At 53.7% G+C, this 12816-nt stretch overlaps 2 protein-coding genes across 4 annotated transcripts; one reads left to right on the top strand and one right to left on the bottom strand.

Moving 5' to 3' along the window:
* The first annotated feature begins 174 nt into the window (after positions 1 to 174).
* Positions 175 to 3043, top strand: TIGD5 (tigger transposable element derived 5). 3 transcript variants are annotated; one of them, XM_072330262.1, is made up of 2 exons: positions 175 to 305; positions 1086 to 3043. In XM_072330262.1, exons 1-2 carry the CDS (start codon positions 285 to 287, stop codon positions 2553 to 2555), a joined length of 1491 nt encoding a protein of 496 aa, XP_072186363.1. In that variant the 5' UTR covers positions 175 to 284; the 3' UTR covers positions 2556 to 3043. The 3 variants fall into 3 exon arrangements, with proteins under 3 accessions (XP_072186363.1, XP_072186362.1, XP_072186361.1); XM_072330261.1 differs by having other exon boundaries at positions 1083 to 3043; XM_072330260.1 differs by lacking the exon at positions 175 to 305 and having other exon boundaries at positions 440 to 3043.
* A 654-nt stretch (positions 3044 to 3697) lies between these two features.
* Positions 3698 to 10810, bottom strand: PYCR3 (pyrroline-5-carboxylate reductase 3). Its single transcript, XM_072330263.1, has 6 exons — positions 10702 to 10810; positions 6724 to 6788; positions 5615 to 5794; positions 5046 to 5258; positions 4876 to 4968; positions 3698 to 4482 (listed from the first exon to the last, which is right to left on the bottom strand). The coding sequence occupies exons 1-6, from the start codon at positions 10781 to 10783 to the stop codon at positions 4300 to 4302; spliced, it is 816 nt and encodes a 271-aa protein (XP_072186364.1). The 5' UTR covers positions 10784 to 10810; the 3' UTR covers positions 3698 to 4299.
* Between the last annotated feature and the right edge of the window lie 2006 nt (positions 10811 to 12816).

Genomic DNA, 12816 nt, shown 5'->3' with positions numbered 1-12816 from the left:
AGATCCCCCCCGTTGCGCGTAGAATAGTACGTTCCGAACGTATAGGGAGTGCGGAGGGAGAGTCCAACTTCGCCGGTGGGAGGGGGGGGGGAGAGAGAGCGAGCGGATCAGTCTAAGTGCAGGGAGAGGGGGGTGCGCGCATGCGCTTTGCGGGGATCGGAGCGGAGACAAAGGGCGGCTCCGCCCCGGCCCCGCTTATAACGCGCACCGCTAAAACAACAACAAAAAAAAGCCCACTCCAAAACAACAACATTATAGTAAACCCCGCACCGTATGGCTGCTCCATGGCTGGGGAGGAAGAGGAGGTGGGTGGGGGAGCGGCTGGCATGGCGGGTGGGCGGCAGGGGGGTGGTGGATGCGGTGGTGGTGGTAGCACCAATGGTGGTGGCTCTTGCAATGGCAAAGGCTCTTGCAATGGCAAGGACTCTTGCAATGGCAAAGGCTCTTGCAATGGCAGAGGCTCTTGCAATGGCAGAGACTCTTGCAATGGTAAAGGCTCTTGCAATGGTAAAGGCTCTTGCAATGGCAAAGGCTCTTGCAGTGGTGGTGGTGGCGCTTGCAATGGCAAAGGCAATTGCAATGGTGGTTCTGGTGGTGGCACTTCCAATGGTGGTGGCATCTCCAATGGCAGAGGCACCTCCAATGGTGGCTCTGGTGGTGGCACTTCTAATGGTGGTGGCATTTCCAATGGCGGTGGCACCTCCAATAGCAAATATGGCAATGGCAGCTCCTCCAATGGCGGTGGCATTTCCAATGGCGGTGGCATTTCCAATGGCGGTGGCATCTCCAATAGCAAAGATGGCAATGGCAGCTCCTCCAATGGTGGTGGCATCTCCAATGGTGGTGGCATCTCCAATGGTGGTGGCATCTCCAATGGCGGTGGTATCTCCAATGGTGGCGGTGTTGGGGTGTCAATGAAGATGGCGTTCCGTCGAGCGTATTCCATCAAGGACAAACTGCATGCCATTGAGAGGGTAAAGAAAGGAGAACGGCAAGCTTCGGTGTGCCGGGCTTTTGGGGTGCCAGGAGGAACCTTAAGGGGTTGGTTGAAAGATGAAGCTAAGCTGCGTTGGTTTCTAGAGCAGTTGGGTGGAGAGGTGGGCACTCAACGCAAGAAGATGCGGTTGGCCAACGAAGAGGAGATAGACCGTGCCGTATACGCGTGGTTCCTTGCACTCCGGCAGCATGGCGTACCACTCTCTGGGCCTCTCATCCAAGCACAAGCAGAAGCCTTTGCCCGTCAGATCTACGGCCCTGAGTGTACCTTCAAGGCAAGTCATGGTTGGTTCTGGCGTTGGCAGAAGCGTCACGGCATCTCCAGTCAACGCATCTACGGCGAAGGAGCTCTACATGCTGAACCTGAACGCGCTTCCGTTGCCCATCCCAACCTTCCAACAACACCAGGTTCAGATACTGGAGGTTATGGCGATGAACAGATCTACAACGCCAACATCACCGGGCTCTACTGGAAGCTGCTCCCTGGTCGGACTGCTCCTCGTCAACGCGTCACCGTGCTCTTGGTTGCCAACTTGACCGGTACCCACAAACTGAAACCATTGGTGGTTGGAGGTCTTCGTGATCCTCCCAGCCTTTGTCATCACAACCAGGAGAAATTCCCCGCTGGGTATCGTTACAGCCCTGAAGCCAGGTTGGGGCCGGCCCTTCTCCGGGTTTGGTTTTATGAGGATTTCGTGCCATGTGTCAAACGTTACCTACGTCGGAGCTGCCTCCAGCAAAAAGCTGTGCTGCTTCTCACGTCCCCACCATCATCCGGGGGTCGTCATCATGAGGATCTTCCCCAACTTCAGACCCCTGATGGCTCCATCCGTGCTCTTTTCCTCTCCAAAAGCCCAACTGGGAACAGTTCCGCTGGAGGAGGCAGCCGAATCCCAGCCCCATTGGAACAAGGGGTTGTGTCGGCCTTCAAGCAGTTCTACAAGAGAGAACTGCTTCGCTTGGCCATCAGCGCTGGTGGCCCTGTGGATTTTGCACGTTCCTTCCTCCTCAAGGACATGCTCTATTTGGCTGGCCTCTCTTGGGACCTCATCCCTCCCAATGCCATTGAGAAATGTTGGTTGTTGGGACTGCGTGCTGCCTTCGAGCCCCAACCCGGGGAAGAAGAGCGAGGAGGAGGAGGAGGAGATTGCACAAGTGGAGAGGAAGGCAATGGAGATGGCAAAATCTTCAGTGATTTGACCCAGCTGGCCGCATTGGCCTACAAACGTTTGGCTCCTGAGGAGGTGGCCAACTGGTTGCACTTGGATGATATGGCCCCAGGGATGGGGGAGGATGATGAAGATGAGGATACCATGGAGGAAGGCCCTGGAGGATGCAAGGAGGAAGAGGAAGGAGCTGGTGGAGGGGATAATGGGGCTGGAGAAGGGGGATCCCCTTTGATGCCCACAGCCCACGAAGCCATCAGAGGTTTGGAGACAGCGTTGCGTTGGTTGGAAGGCCAGGACCCTCGCAGAGTGGGACCACTGAAACTGGTGCAGCTCCGCTCCCTCATCAGCATGGCCCAGAGGCTGCACCATGGCAGCAGCCCCGATCCCTAGGGCAAGGCGGTCAATTACCCATTGGCTACTGTGCACCTTGCATCCTTGGGACGCCTATGTGACTCTTGGGACGCCTATGGGGCTGGGAACACCCATGGATTTTTGAGACACTTGTTGAGTTGGGGATGCCCCACTGGGGCTGGGGAGATCCTGAGTGTCCCATGGGGCTGGGAATCCCTATTGGGCATGGGACACTCATAAAGCTGCAGATGCCCATGGAGCTTGGGAGATCCATGAGACTAGTGTCACATACTGATTATCCCAATGGGGCCTGGGACATCCATGGGGTTTGGGAAACCCAAGGGGTCGTTTATAGAGGTCCCAGCAATGGGGAGTCAGTGATTTAGGGCTCATGGGACTGTTTTCTTTGTATGTGACACCCTCCATACCTTGCATAACCGAGGGTCGTTCATCACCCTAACTGTATTAAGGAGGTGATCTTTTCTAATCCCAGGATGTTCTCTGGGTGATGGGTGCCCTCTGCCAACCCTGCAAATGGATGTCAATGAAACGGAGTCACATTGGGACACTAGGTTAAACTGCTGCATTTCCATTTCCTGGGGTGCTTTCCCAAAAGGGTTGGCGGTACTCATCCCGCTGCCAAAGTGTTTTCCTGCCCAAAACAGAGAGATACGAATAAAGCAGCTCTTTTCTCAACCCGATTTTGTTAAAATTTGAGCCTAATTATTGTAAGAAAGGGGGGAAAAAAAAGATCGGTAGAGCTAACTTGTGGGGTGGGTGTTTTTACTTGTTGTCTTTGTCTCCTAACTTCAGAGTTTATGAAGATTAAATGGATTTTTATTGCTGCTCCGAGGTTGTCTTTTGTAAATGATCCCTCAGAGTCACTGCAACGTAGGGTTTGGATTTGGGGTGGTCATGTGTGGAACCTGAGGTTGGACTCTTTGTGGGTCTCTTCCAACTTGGGATGTTGGTTTTATGGCTCATCCCAACTCTTCACTCCAAAATTATGTCCCCATCCCTATCTTGGTGCCATACCAGATGGACCCAGAGGTCCCTCAACCACTCTGTGATGCTGTGACCTCCATTCCACCCATCGTGGTGGCACCAACCCCACTGCCGTCACCTCCACACGGACGCATCCCACTGAACACAAAGGACAGAAGGAACCAGAACAAAGCCAAACCTTCCACCACACTGCCCACCTTTATTAGGTCCCACTTCATGGTGGCCACACACTTCAGCATCTCCCACCTGCAGCCAGGATCTCTCAAAAAGCTCACGGACCCTTTACGGCTTTGGTTTGGGGTCACCATGGTTTGGTTTGGGGTCACCACGGTTTGGACTGGTGGCACGACTCTTCATGTTGGCATCACCAAGTTTTGCTCTGGTAGCTTCAGTTTGGGATCACCATACTTCAGTCTGGTGTCACCAGGCTTCGGTTTGCTGGCCAACATGATTTGGTTTGGTGTCACCGTTCTTCACTTTTTGAGTCTGGGGTCACCAATGGGGTCACCATGCTTCGGTTTGCTGCCATCGATGCTTCAGTCTAGGATCACCAGGCTTCGGTTTGGTTGCTTCAGTTTGGTGGCACCATGCTTTGGATTGGTAGCTTCAGTGCGGGGGGGGGGTCACCGCGCTTGAGTTTGGGAGCACCATGTTTTAGTCTGGGACCAACAGCCTTCATTTTAGTGGCACCAGGCTTTGGTTTGGTGACACCACGGTTTGGTTTGGTGGCACCAAGAGCTGCGGTCCCCCGCTACTGCAGGATGAGATGGGCTGTCCATTAATCCTCTCCCATTTCACACGCCCGCTCAGTGGCTGCTTGCACTGCATTCATGACGGTGGCCCTCAATGCACCCTTCTCCAGTTGGTACAACCCATGGATGGTGGTCCCACCAGGAGTGCAGACGTCCCCGCGCAGCTTTGCTGGGTGCTCGCCTGTCTCCAGCAGCATCTTCGCTGCTCCCTAGGGATGTATGGGGTCGAGAGGTTCCCTCAAACCTCCTTTTTGCTCAGGGATCACAGCATCGTCTCATCATTGGATGGAGGATCGCTATGTCCTCACACTGATCTATGGGATAAGGACCCCAAGGAAGGAGCAGCAACGTCCCCCATGGTGCTCTATGGCGTGTGGTCACCAAAAGGTGACCGTGTCCCCACATTAATCTATAGGGAAGGGACACCAGCGTTGGGGTTGGACAAGGGTATTTCCATTTCCTCATGCTGCTTTATGGGACAGGGACCCCAAGGAATGGAGTCAGGGATGTCCCTATACTGATCTATAAGGAAGGGGGACCCAAGGCTGGGGATAGGGTTGTCCCCACATAACTGCTCCATAAGGATGATCCTACAGACTCACCAGCAGTGTTTGGGCTGTGATCCTACTGGCCAGGCCCACTGGCATCCCCATCTTCACAGCCCCCTCCGCCATGGCTTCGGCAAACAGATATACCTGCAGGGGAAAAGCAGTGGGGAAAAGAGGGGATCCCAAAAGAAACTAATCACCCCAATACGGTGAATGGTACTTACATAGGCAACGCCACTGCCACTGAGCCCAGTGTGGATGTTGATATAGGGCTCGGGGACCTCCTCACACAGTCCACATGGGGAGAGCAGGGACTGGAGCAGCATTGCATCCCCATCCCCAACCCCAGCGCCACGGGAGAACACAGCAGCTCCCACCTGCAGCACGCAGGGCAGGTTGGGCATCAGACGCAGCACCTTCGTCCCCGCAGGGAGCAGCTGGGGGGGGAATAGGGTCAGTGAGGGGTGATGGAGGTCAGCTGGGGGATTAGGAAGCAGAGAAGGAGGAAGAGAAGGAAGAGGAGGAAGAAGAGGAAGAGGAGGAAGAGGAGGAAGAGGAGGAAGAGGAGGAAGAGGAGGAAGAGGAGGAAGAGGAGGAAGAGGAGGAAGAGGAGGAAGAGGAGGAAGAGGAGGAAGAGGAGGAAGAGGAGGAAGAGGAGGAAGAGGAGGAAGAGGAGGAAGAGGAGGAAGAGGAGGAAGAGGAGGAAGAGGAGGAAGAGGAGGAAGAGGAGGAAGAGGAGGAAGAGGAGGAAGAGGAGGAAGAGGAGGAAGAGGAGGAAGAAGAGTGCACCCACCCGCTGCAGCTTCTGCAGGGTGACACCAGCCGCCATTGAGATGAGGAGGTGCTGGGGGGTGACAGCAGGACGCAGCTCCTGCAGCACTGTGGGCAGCACGTGGGGTTTGGTGGCCAAGAACACCACTGTGCTCTCCTGAAGCACCTCCAGGTTGCAATGCGTGGTACGACAGCCCCACTCCTGCACAAGGGCAGGGGACAGGGTCACAGTGCCATATTACAGCCCCATATCACAGCATCATGCCCCAGTCATAGATTCCAACCCCATGTCTGAACCTTGCATTCCAACCCCGGTGTCCCAACTCAATGTCTCAAATCCATATTCCAACCCCATGCCCCAACCTCCATGTCCCAACCCCAATAACCCAACCCCATGTCCCAAACCAACACCGCAACCCTTCCCAACCCAACATCACAACCCTTGCTTCCCAATTCAATGTCCCTACCCCATGTCCCAAACCAACACTACAACCCTTCCCAACCCAACATCACAACCCTTGTTTCCCAATTCAATGTCCCTACCCCATGTCCCAAACCAACACCGCAACCCTTCCCAACCCAACATCACAACCCTTGCTTCCCAATTCAATGTCCCTACCCCATGTCCCAAACCAACACCGCAACCCTTCCCAACCCAACATCACAACCCTTGTTTCCCAATTCAATGTCCCTACCCCATGTCCCAACCCCAATGTCTCAACCCCAGTGTCCCAAACTCATTGTCCCAACCCCCACATTCCAGCCTTGTGCCCCAATCTCTCATCCTGACCCCACATCCTGACCCCATGTCCCAACCCCAACCCAATGTCTCAACCCCACATCCCAACACCGCATCCCAATCCCATTTGCTAGCCCTATTTCCCAGCCCCAATGTTCCCAATGCTGTATCCCAACCCAGTGTCCCAATGCCATTGTCCTGACCCCACTATCCCCACCCTATGTCCCAACGCAACATCACAACCCCACCGTCCCATTCCGATTGTCCTGGACACAATATATCCCATCCAGGGGACACTTGGGGACCTTCCACCCTAACTGCAGAGCTTTATAAAAGGTGACCCCAAATGCCACCTCCCATTGGGGTTGTCACTTTGTCCCCATACCACTCACCCTCCATTCAGCCAGATTGCGGTCCGAGGGAGCACTGACAATGATGTTGGTGGCGGGGACCTTCCCTTGGGGGACATAAGGGACATGGATGAGTGGATGGGGGTGGCCCATAGGATACCATAAAACAGGATAATGCATTGTCTCCAGCCCTTTTAACATGGGAGCAATAGGGACGTGCCATGGGGACACTGCACAATAGGGTGACAATGGAAGCGATCCTACATGTTGGGGGCATCTCTTGGGTTAGCACTATAGGGAGGGTTGTCACCACAACCCCAAAACGCTCTATGGGACAAGGGACATCCAAGGAAGGTCAGACCCATCCCCATGTCCTTTCTATAGGGGAAAAACATCAGAGTTTAACAAGTGTGTTCTCACATCCCACATCCAAGGTAGGACCCTATAGGACACAGAATAGGACAAGGACATCCCAAAGGGGAGACAGCCCTATTCTCAAGTCCTCACATCCCACATCCAAGATAGGACCCTATAGGACACAGAATAGGACAAGGACATCCCACAAAGGGAGACAGCCCTATTCTCAAGTCCTCGCATCCCACATCTAAGATAGGACCCTATAGGACACAGAATAGGACGAGGACATCCCAAAGGGGAAACAGCCCTATTCTCAAGTCCTCGCATCCCACATCTAAGATAGGACCCTATAGGACACAGAATAGGACAAGGACATCCCAAAGGGGAGACAGCCCTATTCTCAAGTCCTCACATCCCACATCTAAGATAGGATCCTATAGGACACAGAATAGGACAAGGACATCCCAAAGGGGAGACAGCCCTATTCTCAAGTCCTCACATCCCACATCCAAGGTAGGACCCTATAGGACACAGAACAGGACAAGGACATCCCACAAAGGGAGACAGCCCTATTCTCAAGTCCTCGCATCCCACATCCAAGGTAGGACCCTATAGGACACAGAATAGGACAAGGACATCCCAAAGGGGAGTCAGCCCTATTCTCAAGTCCTCACATCCCACATCCAAGGTAGGACCCTATAGGACACAGAATAGGACAAGGACATCCCAAAGGGAAAACAGCCCTATTCTCAAGTCCTCACATCCCACATCCAAGGTAGGATCCTATAGGACACAGAATAGGACAGGGACATCCCAAAGGGGAAACAGCCCTATTCTCAAGTCCTCACATCCCACATCCAAGGTAGGACCCTATAGGACACAGAATAGGACAAGGACATCCCAAAGGAGAGTCATCCCTATTCTCAAGTCCTCACATCCCACATCCAAGGTAGGACCCTATAGGACACAGAATAGGACAAGGACATCCCAAAGGGGAAACAGCCCTATTCTCAAGTCCTCACATCCCACATCCAAGGTAGGACCCTATAGGACACAGAATAGGATAAAGACATCCCACAAGGGGAGACAGCCCTATTCTCAAGTCCTCACATCCCACATCCAAAGTTGGACCCTATAGGACACAGAATAGGACAAGGACATCCCAAAGGAGAGTCAGCCCTATTCTCAAGTCCTCACATCCCACATCCAAGGTAGGACCCTATAGGACACAGAATAGGACAAGGACATCCCAAAGGGGAAACAGCCCTATTCTCAAGTCCTCACATCCCACATCCAAGGTAGGGTCCTATAGGACACAGAATAGGACAAGGACATCCCAAAGGGGAAACAGCCCTATTCTCAGGTCCTCGCATCCCACATCCAAGGTAGGACCCTATAGGACACAGAATAGGACAAGGACATCCCAAAGGGGAGACAGCCCTATTCTCAAGTCCTCACATCCCACATCCAAGATAGGACCCTATAGGACACAGAATAGGACAAGGACATCCCACAAAGGGAGACAGCCCTATTCTCAAGTCCTCGCATCCCACATCCAAGGTAGGACCCTATAGGACACAGAATAGGACAAGGACATCCCAAAGGGGAGACAGCGCTATTCTCAAGTCCTCGCATCCCACATCCAAGGTAGGACCCTATAGGACACAGAATAGGACAAGGACATCCCAAAGGGGAGACAGCGCTATTCTCAAGTCCTCGCATCCCACATCCAAGGTAGGACCCTATAGGACACAGAATAGGACAAGGACATCCCAAAGGGGAGACAGCCCTATTCTCAAGTCCTCGCATCCCATATCCAAGGTAGGACCCTATAGGACACAGAATAGGACAGGGACATCCCAAAGGGGAAACAGCCCTATTCTCAAGTCCTCACATCCCACATCCAAGGTAGGACCCTATAGGACACAGAACAGGACAAGGACATCCCACAAAGGGAGACAGCCCTATTCTCAAGTCCTCACATCCCACATCCAAGATAGGACCCTATAGGACACAGAATAGGACAAGGACATCCCAAAGGGGAGATAGCCCTATTCTCAAGTCCTCACATCCCACATCCAAGGTAGGACCCTATAGGACACAGAATAGGACAAAGACATCCCAAAGGGGAGACAGCCCTATTCTCAAGTCCTCACATCCCACATCCAAGATAGGACCCTATAGGACACAGAATAGGACAAGGACATCCCAAAGGGGAGACAGCCCTATTCTCAAGTCCTCACATCCCACATCCAAGATAGGACCCTATAGGACACAGAATAGGACAAGGACATCCCAAAGGGGAGACAGCCCTATTCTCAAGTCCTCTCATCCCACATCCAAGGTAGGACCCTATAGGACACAGAACAGGACAAGGACATCCCAAAGGGGAAACAGCCCTATTCTCAAGTCCTCACATCCCACATCCAAGGTAAGACCCTATAGGACACAGAACAGGACAAGGACATCCCACAAAGGGAGACAGCCCTATTCTCAAGTCCTCGCATCCCACATCCAAGGTAGGACCCTATAGGACACAGAATAGGACAAAGACATCCCACAAGGGGAGACAGCCCTATTCTCAAGTCCTCACATCCCACATCTAAGATAGGACCCTATAGGACACAGAATAGGACAAGGACATCCCAAAGGGGAAACAGCCCTATTCTCAAGTCCTCGCATCCCACATCCAAGGTAGGACCCTATAGGACACAGAATAGGACAAAGACATCCCACAAAGGGAGACAGCCCTATTCTCAAGTCCTCACATCCCACATCCAAGGTAGGACCCTATAGGACACAGAATAGGACAAGGACATCCCAAAGGGGAGACAGCCCTATTCTCAAGTCCTCGCATCCCACATCCAAGGTAGGACCCTATAGGACACAGAATAGGACAGGGACATCCCAAAGGGGAGACAGCCCTATTCTCAAGTCCCCGCATCCCACATCCAAGGTAGGACCCTATAGGACACAGAATAGGACAAAGACATCCCACAAAGGGAGACAACCCTATTCTCAAGTCCTCGCATCCCACATCCAAGGTAGGACCCTATAGAACACAGAATAGGACAAAGACATCCCACAAAGGGAGACAGCCCTATTCTCAAGTTCTCACATCCCACATCCAAGGTAGGACCCTATAGGACACAGAATAGGACAAGGACATCCCAAAGGGGAGACAGCCCTATTCTCAAGTCCTCGCATCCCACATCCAAGGTAGGACCCTATAGGACACAGAATAGGACAGGGACATCCCAAAGGGGAGACAGCCCTATTCTCAAGTCCCCGCATCCCACATCCAAGGTAGGACCCTATAGGACACAGAATAGGACAAAGACATCCCACAAAGGGAGACAACCCTATTCTCAAGTCCTCGCATCCCACATCCAAGGTAGGACCCTATAGAACACAGAATAGGACAAAGACATCCCACAAAGGGAGACAGCCCTATTCTCAAGTCCTCACATCCCACATCCAAGGTAGGACCCTATAGGACACAGAATAGGACAAGGACATCCCAAAGGGGAGACAGCCCTATTCTCAAGTCCCAGCACTGACTTATAAAGGAAGGACATCAGAGTTGACACCGGACACAACTGTCCCCATATTCCCTATGCTGTGCTATGGGGACAAGGATATCTGCCCCCCCCCCCCATATACCTGCCTTCAGCAGCCCCCGGCCGAGACCCCCCGCCATCTTCCCAGCGCCCACGAACCCCACGCGTAGCTCGTCCGCTTCCATCGCCCCCACGCCACGCCCCCTTTTTCCCCCCTCCCCGTCTTCCCATTGGTCGGAAGAGACACACCCCCGCGAGGCGATTGGAGGACGTGAGGTTAATGGGGGGGAGTGGCTAAAGTGGGTTACGTTGCTTCCGGGTGGTTGCACGTGGTTTAAGGGGACAGTATCCGGGGTGGGGACGTTGTGGGAAGCGTGTGAGTGGGGGTGGGACGTGGGATATGGGACATGTATAGGGGGTGGGACATGGGATATAGGGGGTGGGACATGGGATATAGGGGTTGGACATAGGGGTGGGACATGGGATATAGGGGGTGGGACATGGGATATAGGGGTTGGGACATGGGATATAGTGGTTGGACATAGGGGTGGTACATGGGATATAGGGGGTGGGACATAGGGGATGGGACATGGGACATAGGGGGTGGGACATAGGGGGTAGGACATAAGGGGTGGGACATGGGACATAGAGGGTGGGACATATGGGGTGGGACATAGGGGGTATGACATGGGACATAGGGGGTGGGACATGGGACATAGGGGGTTGGACATAGGGGTGGGACATAGGACATATGGGGTGGGACATGGGATATTGGGGGTGGGACATGGGACATAGGGGGTGGGACATAGGGGGTGGGACATAGGACATAGGGGGTGGAACATAGGGGGTGGGACATAGGGGGTTGGACTTGGGACATAGGGGGTGGGACATGGGATATAGGGGGTGGGACATAGGGGGTGGGACATGGGACATAGGGGGTGGGACATAAAGGGTTGGACATGGGATATAGGAGGTGGGACATGAGATATAGGGGGTTGGACATAGGGGGTGGGGCATGGGACATATGGTTTGGACATAGGGGGTAGGACATAGGGGTGGGACATGGGACATAGGGGCTGGGACATGGGACATAGGCATTGGACATGGGACATAGGGGGTGGGACATGGGACATAGGGGGTTGGACATAGGGGATGGGACATGGGACATAGGGGGTGGGACATAGAGGTGGGACATGGGACATAGAGGGTGGGACATAGGGGTTGGACATAGGGGGTGGGACATGGGACATAGGGGGTGGGACATAGGGGGTGGGACATAGGGGTGGGACATGGAACATAGGGGGTGGGACATAAAGGGTTGGACATGGGATATAGGGGGTGGGACATGAGATATAGGGGGTTGGACATAGGGGATGGGACATGGGACATAGGGGGTGGGACATAGGGGTTGGACATAGGGGATGGGACATGGGACATAGGGGGTGGGACATAGGGGGTGGGACATGGGACATAGAGGGTGGGACATAGAGGTGGGACATGGGACATAGGGGCTGGGACATGGGACATAGGCATTGGACATGGGACATAGGGGGTGGGACATTGGACATAGGGGGTTGGACATAGGGGATGGGACATGGGACATAGAGGGTGGGACATAGGGGGTGGGACATAGGGAGCATCTCAACCTTTTTGGGCGTCCCCCATAGTTTTTTCCTTCCTATAGGGCACCCCTTGCATGTCAATACAGCCCTATAGCCCGGAATCCTATGGGGGTGAAGGGGTTAGGCTGGCAGCAGTTTCTGTCCTCTTAATGGGAGAGGTTTGCTAAGTGTCCCTTTGAGTTTAGTATAGTGGCATCTCACCTCCACCTTAAGAGATGTGAGGTAGGTTGGGGATGGTGGGTTGGAAATAGGGAGACTTGGGAATGATGACTACGGGGTGGCTGTAGGATGAGGGTCTGAAACCCTAAGGTTGTCCCTATCCAACCTCAATGTGTCCCCATGCCACGCTGGGGTATCTGTGCCACCCCAGGGTGTCCCCATCCTATATATGGGTGGGACACATTACCACCTACGCCGTGTTTTGTATTGCCTTCATGCCTGGAGCTGTCCCAGTGATGGTAGGGGAGCCTTGCTTTAGCAGGGTGGATATTGTTGGAGAGGACAAAGCAAGAGCATGGGGACAAGGCAGCAGGAAGGACTTCTGGGTGGAGGGGTATATCTCTATGCTCTTCCAAGCCCCTTTTTCACCCAACCAG

The sequence above is a fragment of the Excalfactoria chinensis genome, chromosome 2 (assembly GCF_039878825.1).
Source record: "Excalfactoria chinensis isolate bCotChi1 chromosome 2, bCotChi1.hap2, whole genome shotgun sequence".
Lineage (NCBI taxonomy): Eukaryota > Metazoa > Chordata > Aves > Galliformes > Phasianidae > Excalfactoria > Excalfactoria chinensis.
This window is presented reverse-complemented; position numbering and strand designations above follow the sequence as displayed.